Source organism: Nuphar pumila, chromosome 12, assembly GCF_984573655.1.
Source record: "Nuphar pumila chromosome 12, dmNupPumi1.hap1.1, whole genome shotgun sequence".
NCBI lineage: Eukaryota > Viridiplantae > Streptophyta > Magnoliopsida > Nymphaeales > Nymphaeaceae > Nuphar > Nuphar pumila.
This window is the reverse complement of record NC_143260.1, coordinates 81,490,964-81,510,465: the sequence shown is the minus strand read 5'-3', so window position 1 is coordinate 81,510,465 and position 19,502 is coordinate 81,490,964. Positions and strand designations below refer to the sequence as shown.

General features: G+C 37.0%; 1 protein-coding gene across 1 annotated transcript in view; it reads left to right on the top strand.

Moving 5' to 3' along the window:
* The first annotated feature begins 4,806 nt into the window (after positions 1–4,806).
* LOC149821071 (ubiquitin-activating enzyme E1 1-like) overlaps positions 4,807–19,502 on the top strand; it is a 41,115-nt gene continuing 26,419 nt past the window's right edge. Inside the window, exons 1-3 of the mRNA XM_089982888.1 lie at positions 4,807–5,044; positions 5,285–5,562; positions 6,565–6,782. Of these exons, the coding sequence (XP_089839014.1) occupies positions 5,298–5,562; positions 6,565–6,782 (483 nt within the window). The 5' untranslated portion in view covers positions 4,807–5,044; positions 5,285–5,297. The remainder of the gene's footprint in view (positions 5,045–5,284; positions 5,563–6,564; positions 6,783–19,502) is intronic.

Genomic DNA, 19,502 nt, shown 5'->3' with positions numbered 1-19,502 from the left:
CTCATCAAAATGAAGCAAAAAGATTTTACGGGAATTGCAACAAGGAGAGAGAAAAAAGGATTAGGGGTTGTAGAAGGACAAGGGTTAGGGTTCTTTCCAGAAACAATTGAAAAAAAAATATGGCTTTATATATGATTCAACATGCATGCACATGTACGTAAATTCACATGCTAAAAATTTATGCATGTCAACACATATTTTCATATCTCAATAAAGTGAATTTCATCCAAGAAGATTCACACACACTCTTCACAAAGGTCATATATTATTTATGAAAGTATCACCATATTTGTGATATTTGCATACGAGTTTGAAGGTTGAGGTGTGACACCCAATTTTTTATTTTAAAAAATTATTTAAAAATTTTCTTTTTTGAAAGGCAAGGACAGTGAAAGACATTTTCTATTTATAATACCCTTTTTTAAAATATGGGTTCCAAACTAGGACCTCAATTATTTAAATACTTTGAGCATTTTTTTTAAAATTATCATTTTCTTTATGTACCATTACGACACCGACTATAGGCCAATATTATTATGTTCATAGGTACCATATCGACATCGACCTTAAGTCAATCCTAATGTACCATTCCAACATTGGGTGAAAACCTAAACCAATTTTCTCAACATAAACAAATCTTGACACAAATTACTTTCATTCACTTCATAAGTAAACAAGTTATAAATTTCAACCAAAACCATTTTGTCAAAGTTCAAAAACAACAAAACTCCCAGAAAAAGTCCATGCAGATGTCATAGAGTCCACTGCATTGAACCATCCATCAACAAACTAAGCACCTGAAAACTTTGAAGTAAAGAGGTATGAGACTACACGTGTCTTAGTATGGTCCAACCACTCAATAACAATCACTAAGACTAACATAAAAAGCATCTACGATTGAAAATCCTAAATAAGAAGAGTTGACTTTTCAACCATACGTGTCGACCTTCAGGTCTACACCACAAACTGAAACACAAAGGAGTCAACCCTCTCAACACAAAGGTTGACCCACAAGCTACACAACACAAGCTGGCAGTTGACCCTCATACACTAGTGTTGACCCCAAATCCAACCATCTCAAATCCAAAGGATAAACTCTAGGATAATTTCAACATAGACTTGCAAACTCAAGTCATATATAGGCGAGTGCAAATCATCCCAATCCAGGGAAAATCGATCCAATAAAAACTTACTGGTATCTGGTGGCAAAATTCAATTGGCATAAGCTCACAACTATAACATAATATACATTCATGTCTCATATTTTTGTGGTTAAGGCAATCAGAGCAAACACTTTACATATCGTACCATCATGGTGCTAGCATCTTGGCCAAGACACAACTAACACCATGAAAAATAACATACAACCAACAAAATAGTGTACCCTCTAGGTATCGGTACCCTAAGCCAAAGTTCACAACACCCCTCGGGCACTAGCCACAAGAATAATGTTCACATATTCACAAGTATGGACAACAAAACAACACAAAGTATCACCCCGATACTTAGATTTAGGTCAAGACATGGCACAAAACATGACACTCAACAAAAAAAACAACTCAAGATACTTGCATAGTACCATGAATCAACACTAAGCATGGATCAACAAGATCACAAGAGGTGTCGACCCCGTCGTCTTAAGGGCCGACCCTTAATAAACTTCCAAGTTAACCAACAATGCTTCTTTTCATAACACAACGTACCGTCATGGTATCAACATAAAGCCAAACCACTTGGCCAAATAAAGAGGTATTGACTCTGTTGTCCCTGGAGTCAACCCTCGATAGGGTGAACAAAACTTTAACCAATTAAGAAAGAATTGACCCTCAAGCCTTAATACAACACAAAATAAAAGAGAAGTAGACCCTCCTAACTCAGGGGTCAATCCTTGGCCCAACAGAATACCAAATTGAATCAAAGAGGAGTTGACCCACTCAACTCAAGACAAGTCGACCCTCAGGTGCCCTATGTACCAATCCCATGAACTCATGCCATGTCTACCTAGATGCATGAATATTTTATTAAATTTTTTAATTTAATTATTGTTGCAATACATGCTATTCTCTACACACATTTATTGTAACAATCATGATTAACACCATAGGAGCACTACTCCCCTAACAACTATGAGCATCTTCATTATGTTCAAGGGGTGCTCATTCATCAATTTTCTTATATCTTTTAACCATTTGAGGACACCAAGACACTTGCACTAGAGTTTAAGATCCTTCACCAAGGCCATCCCTCTCCCTAGGACCCAGATTCTGGAACACCTTGTCTCTCTCCCTGTGCTCAATGTAGTACACTACTAGGCATACTACAACCATTTCACCTCTACCTTGAGTATTAGAGTCTAGTGTTTTCTAAGCTATTGTTGTGGGGAACTGTTCCCTATGATCCAAAAGATGGGAACATAATCAATTGTCTAACTCCCATGGGGTTGGTGCATGATTGTTCACATTTGACAAGATAGCTTAAGCCACAAACATAAGTGAGCTCATGTCACCTTTCGTGACAAACATTTAGGGTATCTTGTTTTTAATTAATGTTTTTTATGCATCAAATAATCTCATAATGTGCCCTTTTGGTACCCTTGATCAATACCCAAAACATGCTCTTGTAACAAGATACATCTAAGGACATCACCCTAAATTTTTTTATTATACGAATTTATGCATCTTTATTCTCATTGATATTACCATCCTCATTACTAAAATTAGTGGGACTCCATATCCACGTGCAATACACATCATACAATATGAAATATTCATCTATCTATGTATGAACTCAGTCCCTCTTGGATCAACCAAAATCAAGTTAGTGTCTCATGTCACAAAGATCAACAATATAAACCATATAAATCACTCAAGAGTCGACCCTTCTGAGTTTAGGGGTCAACTCACCTAATTCATTTAACATGAATTTCCTTCACAAACCATGAATTATGTGCTTAATGACACAAGTTGGTCCATCAAACCAAGTATAACACAATGCTCCAAATAAAATCTACTGAACAGACAACACAACTAAAAACCCAATTTTCATCACAAAAACCAAGTTTTGTATCTCTAGGAGTCAACCCCTATATCACAGAAGTCAACCCTCACACTAGGGAATCAAGTGGTACTCTGCAGAAGTCGACCCTCAACACAGAGGAATCAACTTTTGATCTTTAGAAGTTGATCCTCAACACAGAGGAATCAACCAATGATTAGCAAGAGTCGACCCTTAGGTTCTCAGAAGTGAACCCAAAAAGTAGAGAGTCGATCCCTGACACTCGACAATTCAATCCTAGGGTCAAAAACTTAGAAAAACCTAGGTCGCATGCACCCAAAACATTAAAAATTCTTTCCTAACATTCTTATGGGTGTCAAAAAATGATCCAACACAATTTTCCCTAGATTTTCATGAATTTGGCATCCCATTTCATCCAATATGCACATAATCCTGTCCCACATAGGAAAAAATCTAAATCAAATCCAAACACACCGAAAAACCAAGCATGCTACCACTAACAATTCTAAGCATGAACACATTCGAAACATGCCATATTCTTAAAGATCAAAACCATCTAAACATAGTTTTAACATGCTAAAATCCCAACTACTACGTAAAAATACACAAATTACTCATAGTCATGCTAGAATAAAAAAAAAAACATGATTTCCTATTCCAAATACACACTTTCCTATGTACATACTACATATCAACAAACAAAACGTGAAGTAGTGACCATACCTCATATAATCGCCCAAAACAACATAATTCTCTACTAACACCATCCCTAAGGCTCCTCAAGCTTAAATCCACTGAAGGTGAAACTTGCTCCTTCTTTTAAAAAACTCAAAGATGTTGAAAAAATTGTCTCCTCTGGTCCAACTCCACCAAAGTTAGAGAGAGCTCGTGGGTGAAGGGTGCTGGGTTGATGAATGGGAAGCGAGAGTACCAGAGGAGGGGTGTGTGAGGTAGGGAGAGGAGAGAGAGAAAGAGAGATAAGGGGAAAGAAGAGGATTAAGGAAAAAAACCATTAAGATCATTATTAGTGGGGATGGGGGGGTTAACGTGGCTAAACCTCAAGGTGGGTAGGGCCACTTGACACCCATCCAAGTATGTTGTTTATGCTAAAATGATCATAATGCCCTTACAATCAAAAGTAATACCTATCACATATTTTCATACCTTTTTATCATTTGCTGTACTCATATTTTCAAAAATGTCATTTCACTAAAATCAAGCCCTTTTTCAACAATACCAAGCATATCCTAAAGCCAAAAATGCCCATGGTCAACATTCTAAAAAAATGATGATTATGTCCTTCAATCCAAAAGAATCTAATCCAAACCCAATTTTGACCATTTTAAGATTCAATTTTCATGATAAACCTAATAATCATCAATATTAAATGCCAATTCCAATGCAAAGACTGGTATTTATTAATAAATTTCATACGGTTAAAAAATTTGAGGCATTATATGTGGACATTCTTAAATACTAATATGCGACAGTGCCAAACATTTGTGAACATCCTGTGAAGATTATTTAGTTAAAAGAGATTTACATACTATGTAGCAAATGTTATCCGATACATGTGAATATTAAATAGTATTTGCGAAGTCACGCATTTCACAAATTTGAACACTTTGTAAGGTCCATGGTTGTGAAGGTAAAAAGGTCCAAATAAAGTAAGGTATTTGGGATTGTAGGCACAGGCGGATTTCTCAAATCGTGAGGCATTTCGATAAACATGTCATTTTTAAGGACAGTACGGACATTTTCTTATAAATTCACTAGACAAGCCCTCTCTCTGTTTCTCTGATATCGCCTTTCATTTCCCACACACGAAGCCTTCCATTCTCTCTCTCTCTCTGGTGGTGGAGTTTTAAGCTCACGCTTGGTAGAAGAGATGCTCCACCGAAACCCTAGGACCACCATCGACACCACCGCCTCCGTCCACCATCGACACCACTAGAGCCGATATCCGGCCACTTCCGCCGGCCACGGAATCCGATTCCTTTCCTGCACCGTCCGTCCAAATCCATCTTTGGTAAGCTCTTCACCTTTATTCCTCCTCTTTTTCTCTTCCCCTTTATCTTGAACCCTAAATTAATGGCCGAAAGCTACGGCTTGCATCTCCCTCTGGGTCCATGAAGATTGACCCCTTATGGTTTTCAGGGATCCCTGTGTTGGGAACGTCTTGGGGAGATTAGGTTTGGGGTTGGGGGTTGTCTTGTTTTTTTTGTGGGAATGATGTTGGTGACTGCGTCCCGTGGTGTGGTTTGAGCAGTTTATTGCACTATATGCTTCCTAGAAGGAGGGTTGGCGGAGACGACGTCGAAACGGAAAGCTTGCTGAAGAAGCCGCGGATCGACTGCTTGATCGCCACGGGGAATAACAACAACAACAACGGTCTGGAGACGATGGCCTGCGACGATGGGAACCCACCAGACATCGACGAGGATCTGCACAGCAGACAGCTCGCTGTCTATGGGAGGGAGACGATGCGGAGGCTCGCCGCATCGAACGTCCTCATCTCTGGGATGCAGGGTCTAGGCGCCGAAGTGGGTGCGTCCTGAATATCTCCTCGGCGATCTTTCTTGCTTAAGTTTGTGTTTCTGTGCCTGATCTTCTTATCGAAGGTTGTCAGAGTTGGTGATACTCTTTTTCATTCTCTTGATGTTAATTGTGAGAAATTGTGTTTCTATGAAAGGTTGAACAGATCTCCCTAAATGAATCCGACCATTTATGGTGCCAATTTTTGGATTTATGGTTGATCAATCTTTTTTATCTTTCCTTGATATATTCTATGATTGAGTGGTTTCTTTAGGGAAATTAATTGATAAGATCCCCCTAAATTGACCCTACTGTTAATCGTGCGTGTATGCGTTACATTTTATCTAGTCCTATCTCAATTTTTGAAATTAAGAGTTGGTTTAGTGCTTATTTTGAGCTGAACATCATTGCGTGGTTGTAGTGACTTTTGCGCACACGTGTATGTGCATGCAAGAGTGCGTGCGTTCGTGCATGTGTTTCTTTGTTCCCCCTTCCCCTATTCATGTTTATTTGATGAAAACAATTTACTAACAATGACATAGAAGGCGCTCACTTCTGGCACCTTTAGGTGTTTTGGCCGAGACTAGAGAAATATGTCCAACATGGCCGATTCACTACTCAAAATATAACAAATCTGGCCACGTGATTTTTTTCTTGATGGTTTTACCTTTTTGTCACCTACAAAGTTAGATGCGTTGATCAAACCACTTGGCTAAGTTGTTGCCTAAAAAATTAGACGCCATGTAAGTGTCACTTGTAAAACTCAGGTGCCATGTAAGTTGTTGTCTGGAAAAATCAGGCCCCATGTAAGTTGTTTGCTAAAAAAATTCAAGCACCATGATTTTGACCAAACTAAAGGGCAAAACTGTCATGAAAACAATAAAATGGCCATGTTTGTTATATTTTTTAGTTTGCAATCAGTTACGGTATTTGTAATCAAAATTAGTGCCATTTATGTCGCTGCCCAAACAATTTTTATTCAGGGGTTCTTATTTGGTTTCTTTGTTGGTGCAGCGAAGAACCTGATACTAGCTGGCGTGAAGTCTGTCACTTTGCATGATGAAGGATCAGTTGAGTTGTGGGACTTATCTAGCAACTTTCTTTTCTCTGAGGAAGATATTGGCAAGAATCGTGCACTGGCCTCTGTGCAGAAGCTTCAGGAGCTGAACAGCTCTATTGTTATATCTACTTTGACTTCAAAGATCTCCAAAGAGCAGCTCTCCCGTTTTCAGGCAAGTTCTCCTTCATCTCTTGGAAAAGCTAAATTATATATATATATATATATATATATATATATATATATATATATATATATATATATATATATATATCATGTTATCCATTCATCGATGTTTTACTTATTCAAAGTTTCTTGTGGCCTGCAGTTGTTTATTTGAATGTTGGTTGTAATGCGATATGACATGAGATTCTCCTGTTGACTTTTTTATGTTTCTGGATATTTAGTTTCTTTAAGAGTTCCTTTGTCGGTTTATGACTTTAATACAGAAACTTGTATGGATACAATATGGTTAATGTTTTGTGGCTTTATAGTGCTTTGTCAACATGTGGATTGTGATTGTGCGGAGAGGCATTGGTATGAAGTTAGAAATCTATTCTTAGCTTGTTGAGAATTAGGTGCTCATTTAGTTGCTCCAATGTGCATGATCTGTGTTTTCATCACTTTAGCCTGATTTTCATGAAGAATTGTAGATAGCACATTGTGAATCATGTCTGATATGTTTGGCTGGTTTTTTGTTATAAAATTGAATGCATTTGGCTTGATATGTCATTCAGGGCCCAAAACATCCCCAATCTACATCAATATTGAACAAATCCAATATTCCCAATATGTATTGGATGTGGTAGTGTTTTTCTTTCTTTTTTTTTCTAATTAGGTTGGTTATCTAGGGATTTTTTTGGTTCGGTACTTTGGAGCTGGCTTCATTCTGTCATTAAGCTTTTAGGGCATGTTTGGAAGTGAGAATTTTTAATAGAAAAACAAAAGTGTCACCATGAATTATAGTAAAGCTGATCCTGGAATAAATCTTTCCACGTTTTTTGACATGGGATGAAGCACAAAAAAATATTGGGTAGGAAAAATTATGTGGTACGTATTAGGCTTTAAGCTTGGTTTGCTTGGGAAAAAACTTCTTCCCTAGGAGAAAACTTGCCAATATGTTTGTGGAAAAACTTATTATCACAAATTTCCAAATAGACCATGGCATTGTTGCTACGTATTCAAAATCTGTTAATAGGTAAGTTATCATGATATATTCAAAATATTAGTGTGTGTATATATATATATATATATATATATATTGCAATGTGATTGTCATATATTCATTGTTTTGTATATTTTATTATTTCTCCATACTTTTAAATGTGATTTTATTAATCCTTATTTTCTAATATTTGAGAATTATTTTATTTTTTAAATTTTTTATAAAAATGTGAAAACCTATTTTTTTCTTTTTGTTTGTACTAACTTTCATATTTTTATTTTTAATGGCTGTATTTTCCCGAGATTTATAGACATCTTATAATATCCTCAGTAATTGCATTGTGGATATATAGTGAAGATTGGTATGCATATAACTATGGAAAAATCATAGCAAATGTGATATGTTTTTGATACTATCAAAATGCAAGTTTTTTCAGATATTTTCCATATACAGATCTCCTTCAGGAATGTTTTGATAGGTGGCAGGTAGGAATATAAACAGGTTGGATTTGATCCAGATGTTGGTTATACCAAACCCAATTAATTAATCATATTTTCTTTATTTGGATTCAAAGTTAGATGCAAAATTACCCCAACCGAATCAGAGTTAACGTAACTCTTAAGATCAAATTTGACTCCTATCTGAGTCTGACTAAAATTTCTTATGAGCTATAGGAACCGATGTGCAAACCCAAATTTATTGCAATGAACACATGGCCAAATCCTATGAATATGGCGTCTTAACTACGTTTATTGCATCTCACAACCCTTTCACACATGGATGCCACTTACCTTCATGGGGACATTGCTGTTTTTTGAAAATATTTACACGTTTTGCAAGTTTCATTGCATCTTTTTGAAGAATGTCACGTTGTACTAAATGCCGCCTAGAACGTTGCTATTTTTACCTTTGTAGGGGTCATTGCTGCTTTTTGATGATGCATCCACATTTGCAAAACTGTACTAAATGCAGCTCATGGTTGTTGCCATTTTTGAAAATATACATGCATACAAGGATCCGATCGGATCATAATGTAATACAGAGCTCGAGTCTGAATCCGGGCGGATTCTAATTTTTGTAACCAAATCTAACCCAATTTCTTGATTATATGTGAAAATGTTTACCAAACCCAACTAAATGGGTTCAGGTTGGTCGGATATCTGACCTGAATCTGTACCATTTGAATCCCTAGTTGCAGGTGAACAATTAGTGACCCAATTTCTTGATTGTCTGTGAAAATGTTTACCAAACCCGACTAAACAGGTTCAGGTTGGTCGGATATCTGACCCGAATATGAACTTTGTGTTCATATTGTTTATGTCCCTTTTTTGGAAAAAATAGAGCCTTTATTACTTCAGGTGACAAGAAGTCACAATTAAAATAACACTACAGAAATCTCCATTTATATCAATGTATTACCTGTTCTATGGTTCCCGTTCCAAGAAAGGACATGGGTCATTTATTGGTGGCACAAGGAAAGATATCAATTTGAATATGGTTGTGTAAAACAAAACAGTTGGTTGATTTCCCATCAAAGAGTCGATCATATCTTTCTAGGCATATGCTCCACCAAGCTCAAAATAGCCATAACTTCAACTTCTATATGAGTTTCCAGCGCAAACTCCTTCAGAGTGCCGTTCACTGAAGGTTTAATCCTCTAGTGGATGTCCTTGGTGAAACTGAAGTTTAAATCTGGTCACACCAGTCTGAATACACTGGAATTGAGGACAGAATCACAAGAGATTTGTCATCGTCATCTTGTTAGACTTGCATAAGCAACATTAGCTCGCTACATCAACCCCTTTCTTTATTAGATTGCCCGATGTGTTGATTTTGTCCAAGGAAGCAATCCAACAAAGACCTTGGCTATTGGCATAGCCTTCTTAGCAAAAGGCTCCATGGAAGGCTCAACCTGTAAAAAGCTGTAGATAATTTTACCTTCTTCCTGAATTGGTCTCCAAGCTGCCAGCATGTTCAATAGATTGCCATTTGAGGAGCTCACTGTCTTTGAAACATTGTCTGAAGTGGATAATCCACCCTTCATTAGGTCTCCAACAGTCGTTCTCTAGCACCCGTTGGCCTTAGCAGTGTCATATAGAGTAGGAAAGGAAGCAGCCATTGAATGCATGCCATACAATTTATCATTCCAGAAACTGAACTTATAGCCGTTACCAAGCTTTAAGTCCACCTTAGAAGTAAAGTCATAGAGGACCCAAAACCAGTCCCTCCAAACAAGAGACCTTACTTCCACCTATTTATTACTGCCCAACTCCGAGGATATTCACTGATTCTACACTTTGCTGTTGGTATCCTTGCCAAAGGTTTTACCAACAACATACAATTCCTACCATCACCTTGTTAGAAATGCTTAATTAAGGAGCAACAAGCTCTCAATTTCTATACTCCACAATTATGATGGGAGAAGAACTTGACTGCAGCTTACGGGTGAGCAAAATTTCTGTGCATTGGTGCATACAAATAAAATCTCATATCAGCTTCAATTCCTTTTCTCTGAAACCTTAGGCATTAAGAAAATTGTTAATAGATATGATGGGACGATTACTTACACATTTAGCAAGCATAATCCTGCTAGCAAGTGAATCCAAGATAGTTTTTGTGAAAATTCTGTCTCCTTTTCCTCCCCCTTCGAGAAGCCTCAGTCCGAGGTACTTTGTAGGCAGCAAATCTTGTGAGCAGCAGAACATGTGTTCTGGTGTGCTCCTTGCTTGGGTTCAACATTAAGGATAAAAATTCATAGTTACTTTTGTTTACCTTCATAGCCAAGCTTGTCAAATTTGAGGAATGGTAGCTGTTCCCATGAGTATAATATAGCCTGCAAACTGTAGGACAATCAATGGGTCTATTCCTAATTGGCAAACCGATATAAGCTCCTCACAGATGTTCTTATCCATCAATGTAATGAGACCTTCACAAGCTATATTGAAGAGGAGCAGGGAAGGGCAACACCCTTTCCTCATATCAAAATGTGCCTCATCTACTCTGTTGATTTATAACTGATATAGATGCAGTGGAAGTGTGCTGTTTGAACGATGCAATCCATTTGGCTTCGAAAACCATATGATTAAGACAGTCTATCCAGAATTCCCATTGGATAGTGTTGAATGCCTTTATCAAATTGACTTTTAACCATTAACATAAAAGCAAGGATCTTCGAAGCACGGATCAAGCTATGTAACCAGGACACACCAAACCAGTCGGCGTACCCGTGTCGACACGGGTGCGGGTACTAGACTCTACATGGGTACATGTTGATCTGGATTAGCCAACCCTAACCCAACCCAATTTTTTTTCTTCGGCGAAAGGCAGGGAGGAAGAAGAAAGAGGAAGAAGAAGAAAAAGTAAGAGGGGGAAGAAGAAGAAAAGAAAGGAAAAGGAAGAAAGAGATAGAGGGCATATCGGTTAGGGTTGGGTCTCTCCTCTTCTTCGTCTTCTCGTTCTTCCAATCTACCCGTGTGTGTGTGTGTGTGTGAGAGAGAGAGAGAGAGAGAGAGAGAGAGAGAGAGAGAGAGAGAGAGAGAGAGAGAGAGAGAGAGAGGTTGATGCCCACCCACCTTTTTATTAAAAAAGGTGGGTCTGGATCAAGTGTGGACCCTAAAATTGATCCACACTTGATCTAGACCCAAAGAGAGAGGGGGAGGGGGAGATTGAAAAAGTTGGTGTGGACTAGATGTGGACCCAAACATAGATCCACATTTGATCTAGATCCAAACACACACTCTCTCTCTCTCTCTCTCTCTCTCTCTCTCTCTCTCTATATATATATATATATATATATATATATATATATATATATATATATATATATATATATATATATATATATATATATATATAGCCTTGTCCCCGTACCCACATTTTTTCAAACTGCCGCGTCATACCTTCACCCGTACCCAGGTGACATAGGTATCAAGTGAATAGCCTTGTTAGGTATAACTGCGCCATTCAAGTATATGGCACCCTTGGGCAAAAACAGATTGTGTGGGTGAGATCAATCATCGACCCATGTCTCAAGGCGAGTATCTTTGCTACAATCTTGTAAAGACTGTTGAGGAGGGAGATAGGCATGAACTGATTATTATCTTCAGCTTCACTTGAAGTTGATTTTGGAATGAGAATTCAATTAAAGGGGATGTGCTGAAAACTCATCCAGAAAAGCCATAAATTCCTCTTTGCAAATCGACCAAAACCAGTTAAAGAATTCCAAAGGGTATCCATCTGGGACCAAGGCTTCCCCTTTGCAAGGCGCCATACTGCGTGTTGGATTTCATCTTCCTTATTAAAAGCTTCTTCTAGTGCATTCTATTGATGCGTGTTAATGCTCTTCATGTTATTGCCATTCAATTGGTCCTCTACACTTGACTTCAACTTGAACATCAAAAGAATGAAGTTCAAGGTTTTTGCCAAAAGATTATCCTCTTTCACCAATTAGTAATTTTTTTTCATCGAAGTAATACGATTGACCTTTTTTCTTTGGGAGGCTGAATGATTGGAAAATTTTAGTATCTTGATTGCATTCACTTAGACAAGGCACTCTTGCGTCTTTACCTCTGATTTCATTTGAGTTATTCTCTTTATCCTCCACTCCTTAATTAATTCGAAAGGCTCCTTTATTACGTTCTCCATTTGATGAGTCTTGGGGGTCTTGGTGCAACCACCTCACCTGCAAAATAGATTATTTATTCTCCTCACTATCTATTTATTTGAATTTGTCACGACCCTCCTTATTCAACCCACCCCCGATATTATGTCTATTGATAAGCTTATGCCAGTGCTGATAGATTGTGTAGATATGCCCACCTTCTGTCTTACATCATTCAACCACTTTATCCCTAATATTGAATTCCTGGGGTCATCATCCACCATTTCTCAAAAAAAATCTTTGTTGGAATCTTGAACCTCACTCCAGCATGGTTGCACCATGGTCTGATATTTTCCTTTGGGCAGATCCAACTCAACAGACCATGGTAAGCCTTTAAGAAGTGTTGAGAAACAATAAATCTATCTAATCCTCTTAAAGTAGGTGACCTTTTGCATGAGCATTTGAAACTTCTCCTGCCGTTAGCAAATCTAGAACCTGAGTTGAGTTAATGAACTACATGAACATCGACATACTTGGGATACTACATGTATGTTTTGTTTTTGTCTTTTGAATATAGTATGTAGTTAAAGTTGGCAACCAGACACCGCAACAAATTAACCTCTGCACCTCCAGTAGAAAGCTCCTCCCAAAAAGCCGTTTTTAGATGTCTTGAACTACAGTTATAATCTATTGTTAAGATAAATCTACCGGCTTGAAGACCACTAGAACAAAAGGAGGTGGAGAAATCTCTATTTTGATGCTTGTCCCTTACCATCTTCTCAACCAAATCTCCATGGTAACCTCTGAATTGCCTCTAGAGGGTTTAAATCATGGTTTTAAAACCCAATGACTCATCACTCGGCTTGTCCTTTAGTGACTCGTGACTCGGCCGGGTCAACTCGGCGGCGGGGTCATGTTAAGTTTATATTTTATATAAAGTATATAAAAATATATACCATGTATATTTTATAGTATGTTATCAATATATTATATATAATATGCATCATATAATATTTTTTATAATATTATTAATGCATGTATGATATTTTTATATGTAATATACATAATATTTATATTATATTTCAGCCAGCATAAAAAACTTAGTCATACCCTATGAATATGAACCAATATGAGAATTTCGTCGGGGCGTTCCCTACTGAGTGACGCGCTGCACTTTATAGGCCCAGAGGCAGTGATAAATGGGCGAGGGTTGCTAGGTCATTGCCCGGAAGCGACGCGTCACACCGGCGCCCGGGTGTGGTGTCAAATAGGCAAGGGTTCCCTCACTTTGTTGGACGGGTGGGGGTAAAGAAGTTAGTCCAAGACCATAAAATTAGGTTAGCCACTTGGAACATAGGGTCTTTAACTGGTAAGTTGGTAGAGTTAGTAGATGTTATGTGTAGGAGAAAGATTGATATTTTATGTCTACAAGAGACTAAATGAGTAGGTGAGAAGGCAAAAGTGATAGAACCTCGGGGATATAAGATTTGGTATACAGGAATAAATAAAAATAGGAATGCAGTGGGGATTGTTATGAGTCGTGAGTTTATAGATAATGTAGTTGAGGTCCGTAGGAAGGGTGATAGGATTTTACTTATTAAATTAGTATTAGGTACGAATATTATTAATATTATTAGTGTTTATGCACCTCAAGTAGGTTTAGATGATTCCATTAAGCGTCAATTTTGGGAAGATTTAGATGGAGTAGTACAAGGGATATCTTATAGTGAAAAACTTTTCATTGGCGGTGACCTTAATGGACATGTAGGCATTAGTAGGGATGTATTTGAGAGTATCCATGGAGGCTATGGTATAGGAGAAAGAATCGAAAGTGGAGAAAGGATTTTAGATCTTGGTTTGTCCTATGATATGATCTTAGCAAACACTTGGTTTAGGAAAAGGGAGTCTCACCTAGTAACATTTAAAAGTGGGGTTAATACGAGTCAGATAGTTTTTTTCCTACTTAGAAAGAGAGATAGGGGTTGTTGTATCGATTGTAAGGTTATACCGAGAGAAAGTGTAGCTACACAACATAGAGTCTTAATTTTAGATCTTAGAATTAGACAATGCTGCAAAATGGATAGACATAGGATAGATCCTAGAATTAAGTGGTGGGCACTGAAAGGAGCTAAACAAGGAATGTTTGTAGAGCAGGTAGTTAAGGAAGTTGATTGGTGTCTCGAGGAGGATTCAGAATCAATGTGGAATAAGATAGCGGGTGGTATGAGAAAAGTAGCTAAGGAGGTATTGGGTGAGTCTAAAGGCGGTGCACCACTAGGTAAGGATACATCATGGTGGAACGAGGATGTCAAATTAGCTATTAAGGTTAAAAGAGAGTGTTATAGAAATTTAAGTAAGAGTCGTGATAACGAGAATTTGGAGAAGTATATGATAGCAAAGAAGGAAACTAAAAACGTAGTTCGAAACGCGGGGGATAAGGTATATAAGGAGGTTTATGACAAGTTGGATACCAAAAAGGGCGAGAAGGATATTTATAGGCTTGCAAAGATGAAAGATAGGAAATCGAGGGATCCAGGTATGATTAGATGTATCAAAGATGAAACACAAAGGGTTTTAGTCAAAGATGAGATTAAGGAGAGATGAAAAAAATATTTTGATAAGCTATTTAATGGAAGTCATGCCCAAGATCTTGGAGACTTGTCCATTCCTTTTCATGAGATGAATCGTGACTTCATGCGCAAGATTCAAAAAAAAGAAATTGCAGAGGCTTTGAAGAAAATGAAATCAAGAAAGACAGTTGGCCCAGATGGTATACCTATCGTGGCTTGGAAATGCTTGAGAGAGAAAGGTTTAGAATGATTGACAAATCTTTTTAACAAGATTTGGAGGACAAATAAGATGCCTAATGAGTGGAGGAATAGTACTTTGGTGCCTCTATATAAGAATAAGGGTGATACACAAGATTGCACAAACTATCGTGGTATAAAACTCATGAGTCATACTATGAAACTTTGGGAGAGGGTGATTGAGTCTAGGTTGAGGAAGGTTGTCATGATATCGGAGAATCAATTTGGTTTTATGCCTGAAAGATCAATTATGGAAGCTATACATCTTCTTAGACAACTTATTGAGAGAAATAGAGAGAGGAACAAAGATTTGCATATGGTTTTTATTGATTTGGAGAAGGCATATGATAGAGTACCTAGGGACGTTCTCTGGCGGACAATGATGAAGAAAGGTGTTTCTCTCAAGTACATTAGTATAATTAAGGATATGTATGAAGGAGTAGTAACCAATGTCCGCACTTATGGAGGGGTGACAACCAATTTTCTTATAACGGTTGGTAAGGATCTGCTTTAAGCCCTTTCCTATTTGCTATAGTGATGGATGAGCTTACGAGATCAATTCAAGAAAATGTGCCGTGGTGTATATTGTTTGCTGATGATATTGTTTTGATTGATGAGTCTAGAGCTGGGGTTAATGCTAAGTTAGAATTATGGAGATAGACATTGGAAGCAAGTTGTTTTAAGTTGAGTAAGAGTAAGACAGAATATATGGAATGTCGGTTTAGTAAGCAACGAAGTAGTGATGGGAGTGTAGTGAAGCTTGGTGAGCAAGAAATATCGGTGGATGATTGTTTCAAATATTTGGGATCTATCATTCAAAAGTATGAAGAAATTGATGGAGATGTAAATCATAGGATAAAGATTGGGTGGATGAAATGGAAAAGTGCAACTGGAGTGTTGTGCGATTGTAGAATGCCATTGCGGTTGAAGGAACAATTTTATAGGACGACTATTAGGCTCGCTTTACTATATGGTACGGAATGTTGGGCTGCCAAGAGACATCATATTCAAAAAATGAGTGTAGCTGAGATGCGTATGCTTAGATAGATGTGTGGAAATACAATAAAAGATAAGATTCAGAACGAGGAGATACGTAAGAAGGTAGGCGTTGCACCCATTGAAAATAAGATGAGAGAGAATCGTTTACTGTGGTTTGACATATTCGGCGAAGGCCTAATGATGCTCCAGTTAGAAGGATGGAGAAATGGGAAAATATATTAGTTAAAAGAGGTCGGGGTAGGCCTAGGAAGACTTGGATTGAGATGATAGGAAAGGATATGAATGCTTTGAACCTCACCGAGGACATGGCATTGGATAGAAATGATTGGATGAGAAGGATTCATGTGGAAGACCCAGAATGATTTTCTTTGTTGGTTCATATCGCCGACCCCAATTGTTTTGGGATGAAGGTGTAGTTGTTGTTGTTGTTCATATAATATATGTAATTATATATATAATATATCAAATATGTATATATATATATGCATGACTCGACTGAGTCATGGCAAACTCGGTCGAGTCATGCTAAAACTTGGCTAACTCAACTGAGTTTTGTACATGGGCGAGTTGTATTGATTTTTGACCCAATACTTGAATGATCCGAGCCGAGTCAACTGAGTCACGGGGTTGACCCGACGAGTTTTCAAACTACGGTTTAAATAGAAAATGGCATTCACTCTAGATACTATTGACAAATTGAACATCTACATGTTTAATTTTAGGTCCCACTATGCTAGTATGTCAAAGTGTTTTCCTTAATCTAGTTACCTAGGAAAACCTGAAGATCTAGGCTCCTTCCCTAATCTTCATTGTTGTTGTTGTGATTTGGCGTGCTCCCTCCCCTAAAAGACTTGAAGGCCCTTTCCACCATGACTTTTCCAATCACTAGAGCAAAGATCTCCTTCAACAACTTTGATTTCTCTTATAACATTTTGTGGGAGTGTATCATAAATAATTCCTCCCCCCTCCCTTCATTTCAACGATTTTCTTTGTCTATTGCATCGTTTAGTGGCTTGAGATGAAGATGGCGAGTCATCTTCATCTTTTGAATTAGGGACCACTTCTGGCAATTTTTGTCCCACAAATGCTGCATGTACTTGTGCTTTTCTCTCATCATCTTCTCTAAGACTAGTAAGAAGCTCAACACGAATATTCGAAGGAATGCTGTGTATATAATTTTATAGTGGAGTTGATATGCTTCACAACATGACATTTAAATCTATATAATCCTCCATGCATTATAAAATTATAAAAGTTACACTTCACTATTCCTTTGAGAGGCATCTTCCAAGACCTCTACTCTCCATCGACCTCCTAAAACACTAATTAATAAATCTAATCACTACAAAGATGTAAAACAATGTAATTGATAACTATGTTAAAAAATGAAACAAAGAACAATTGAATAAACAAACCATGCAATTGATAACCTATACAAAAAATTAAAACATAACCAATTAATTACTAAATAAAAATATAGACATACAAATATTTAACAAATCTAGACACATATAACATAACTAACTTAAGTATATTCAAGTTTAAAATAGTTAAAGAACCCCAACAGGTTTATAATAAGTTTACAATAACAACTTAAATTTAATTCTCAGATGATGAACTTGAAAGTCCACCATCATCATCTGAATCATCTTGAACGATATATTGCTCTTCTTCTTCAGTTTCATCTGCAGAGCTAACTTCTTCCTCTTCTTCTTTCACGCTCACCATTTTCTTTCTTTTGTCAGACCTTTTTTTAGGTCTTTTATCACGCGTTCTTGCCCCTGCCCTATGCCTTGACGATCCAGATGCCTTATCAACAAGATCGCATGTAAGTGACATGTCATCTTCGAAGACTGCCTCATCTTCACTTGGCCACAAATTGTTATCATCGACTTTTCTTAAGACGATGGGGTCGAGATCTCGTTTGTTCATTCACTCATCATATCTTCGCTTCAATCTCCGATTATATTTTATTAAAATCAAATCATTCAACTTTGTGTGCAAAAGTCAGTTTCTTCTGCAAAAAAAAAGGTTCAAATATATACAAACTAAAAAATGCTATTTAGTAATTACTAATTAGTAATAAATAATATTTTACGACTTCAAAAGGACTCCAGTTACGTTCACAACTAGATGCACTACATGTAAGGCCTAAGACTCAAACAACAAAGGTCTTGAGCTGGAGACAACCAATGGCAAAAGAAATCCACCAATCCACTAAAAAAATCAAATTAGATGTAATAAAATATATAAATTATAAAAAAATATAAAACGAGGTACATAAAATTTAATCATCTTACTTAGCGTTTGCACTTTTCTCTTCTTCTTTGCTAAGTCCATCCCGAAAGACCCACTAGCAATTCTATATCTTATCAGTTGGTCTACTAGTGTATCTCGATCCACTTCACTTCGAACAAGATGGTTGATACCATCATATAAGCCATTCTTTATCTCCTCATTGGACTTGATATTTTCATACTCATAATATATGGTTGGATTCAAATATAAACCTGCAACATGCAAATGTTTGTCCAATTGATTGCTCCATCTTTTTATTAATTATCTCTCAAATAGGGCCATATCTTTCTCCATCATTGGGCAAATTTGCCTATTAAGTAAAATAATTAAAAATAATCATTATAAAAACTAAGTTAAAATTTTAAAAACAAAATTTACAATTAGTAGAATACAAAAAAATTAACTTATACCTTGATTTGTTCTTTTGCATTGTCCATTTTCTCGTAGATGTAACCCATAGCAGACTTTTCATCGTTATCAACCAATCGAAGCACGTCAATCAAATGGGCCATTGTTTTTAGAGCACGACTCACTCCCTTCCAAAAATTTGAACTCAAAATCATGCTTTGACATCTTTTTCCAACTAATGTTTTTGATATTCTATTTTTTGCCTAATCATCTCCAACAAACATGGACCTTAGGCCTTTTTTGCAGTTATATATGCTTTCTAAACTAAAAAATCTATTTGCAAATCTCGCCACTGCAGGCTTATGTAAGTTCCTTTGTGTGTGTGCTCTCATCATGCTTAACTTTGTATATGAATACTACCGATTGCCTTGTTTTTTTAAAAATGTTCTTCAACTCTTTCAATTATTCTATATCTTCCAACATCAAATCTATACAATGTGCAACACATGGAGTCCAAAATAAATGTCTTTTCTTATCTATCAACAACTTACCCGCTTTGACATTGTTGGAGGCATTATCGGTAACTTGAACTACATTTTTCTCCCCAACTTCTTCAATAATATCATTCAATAATGTAAAAAGCAAATTTGCATCTTTTACTTCATTTGATGCATCAAC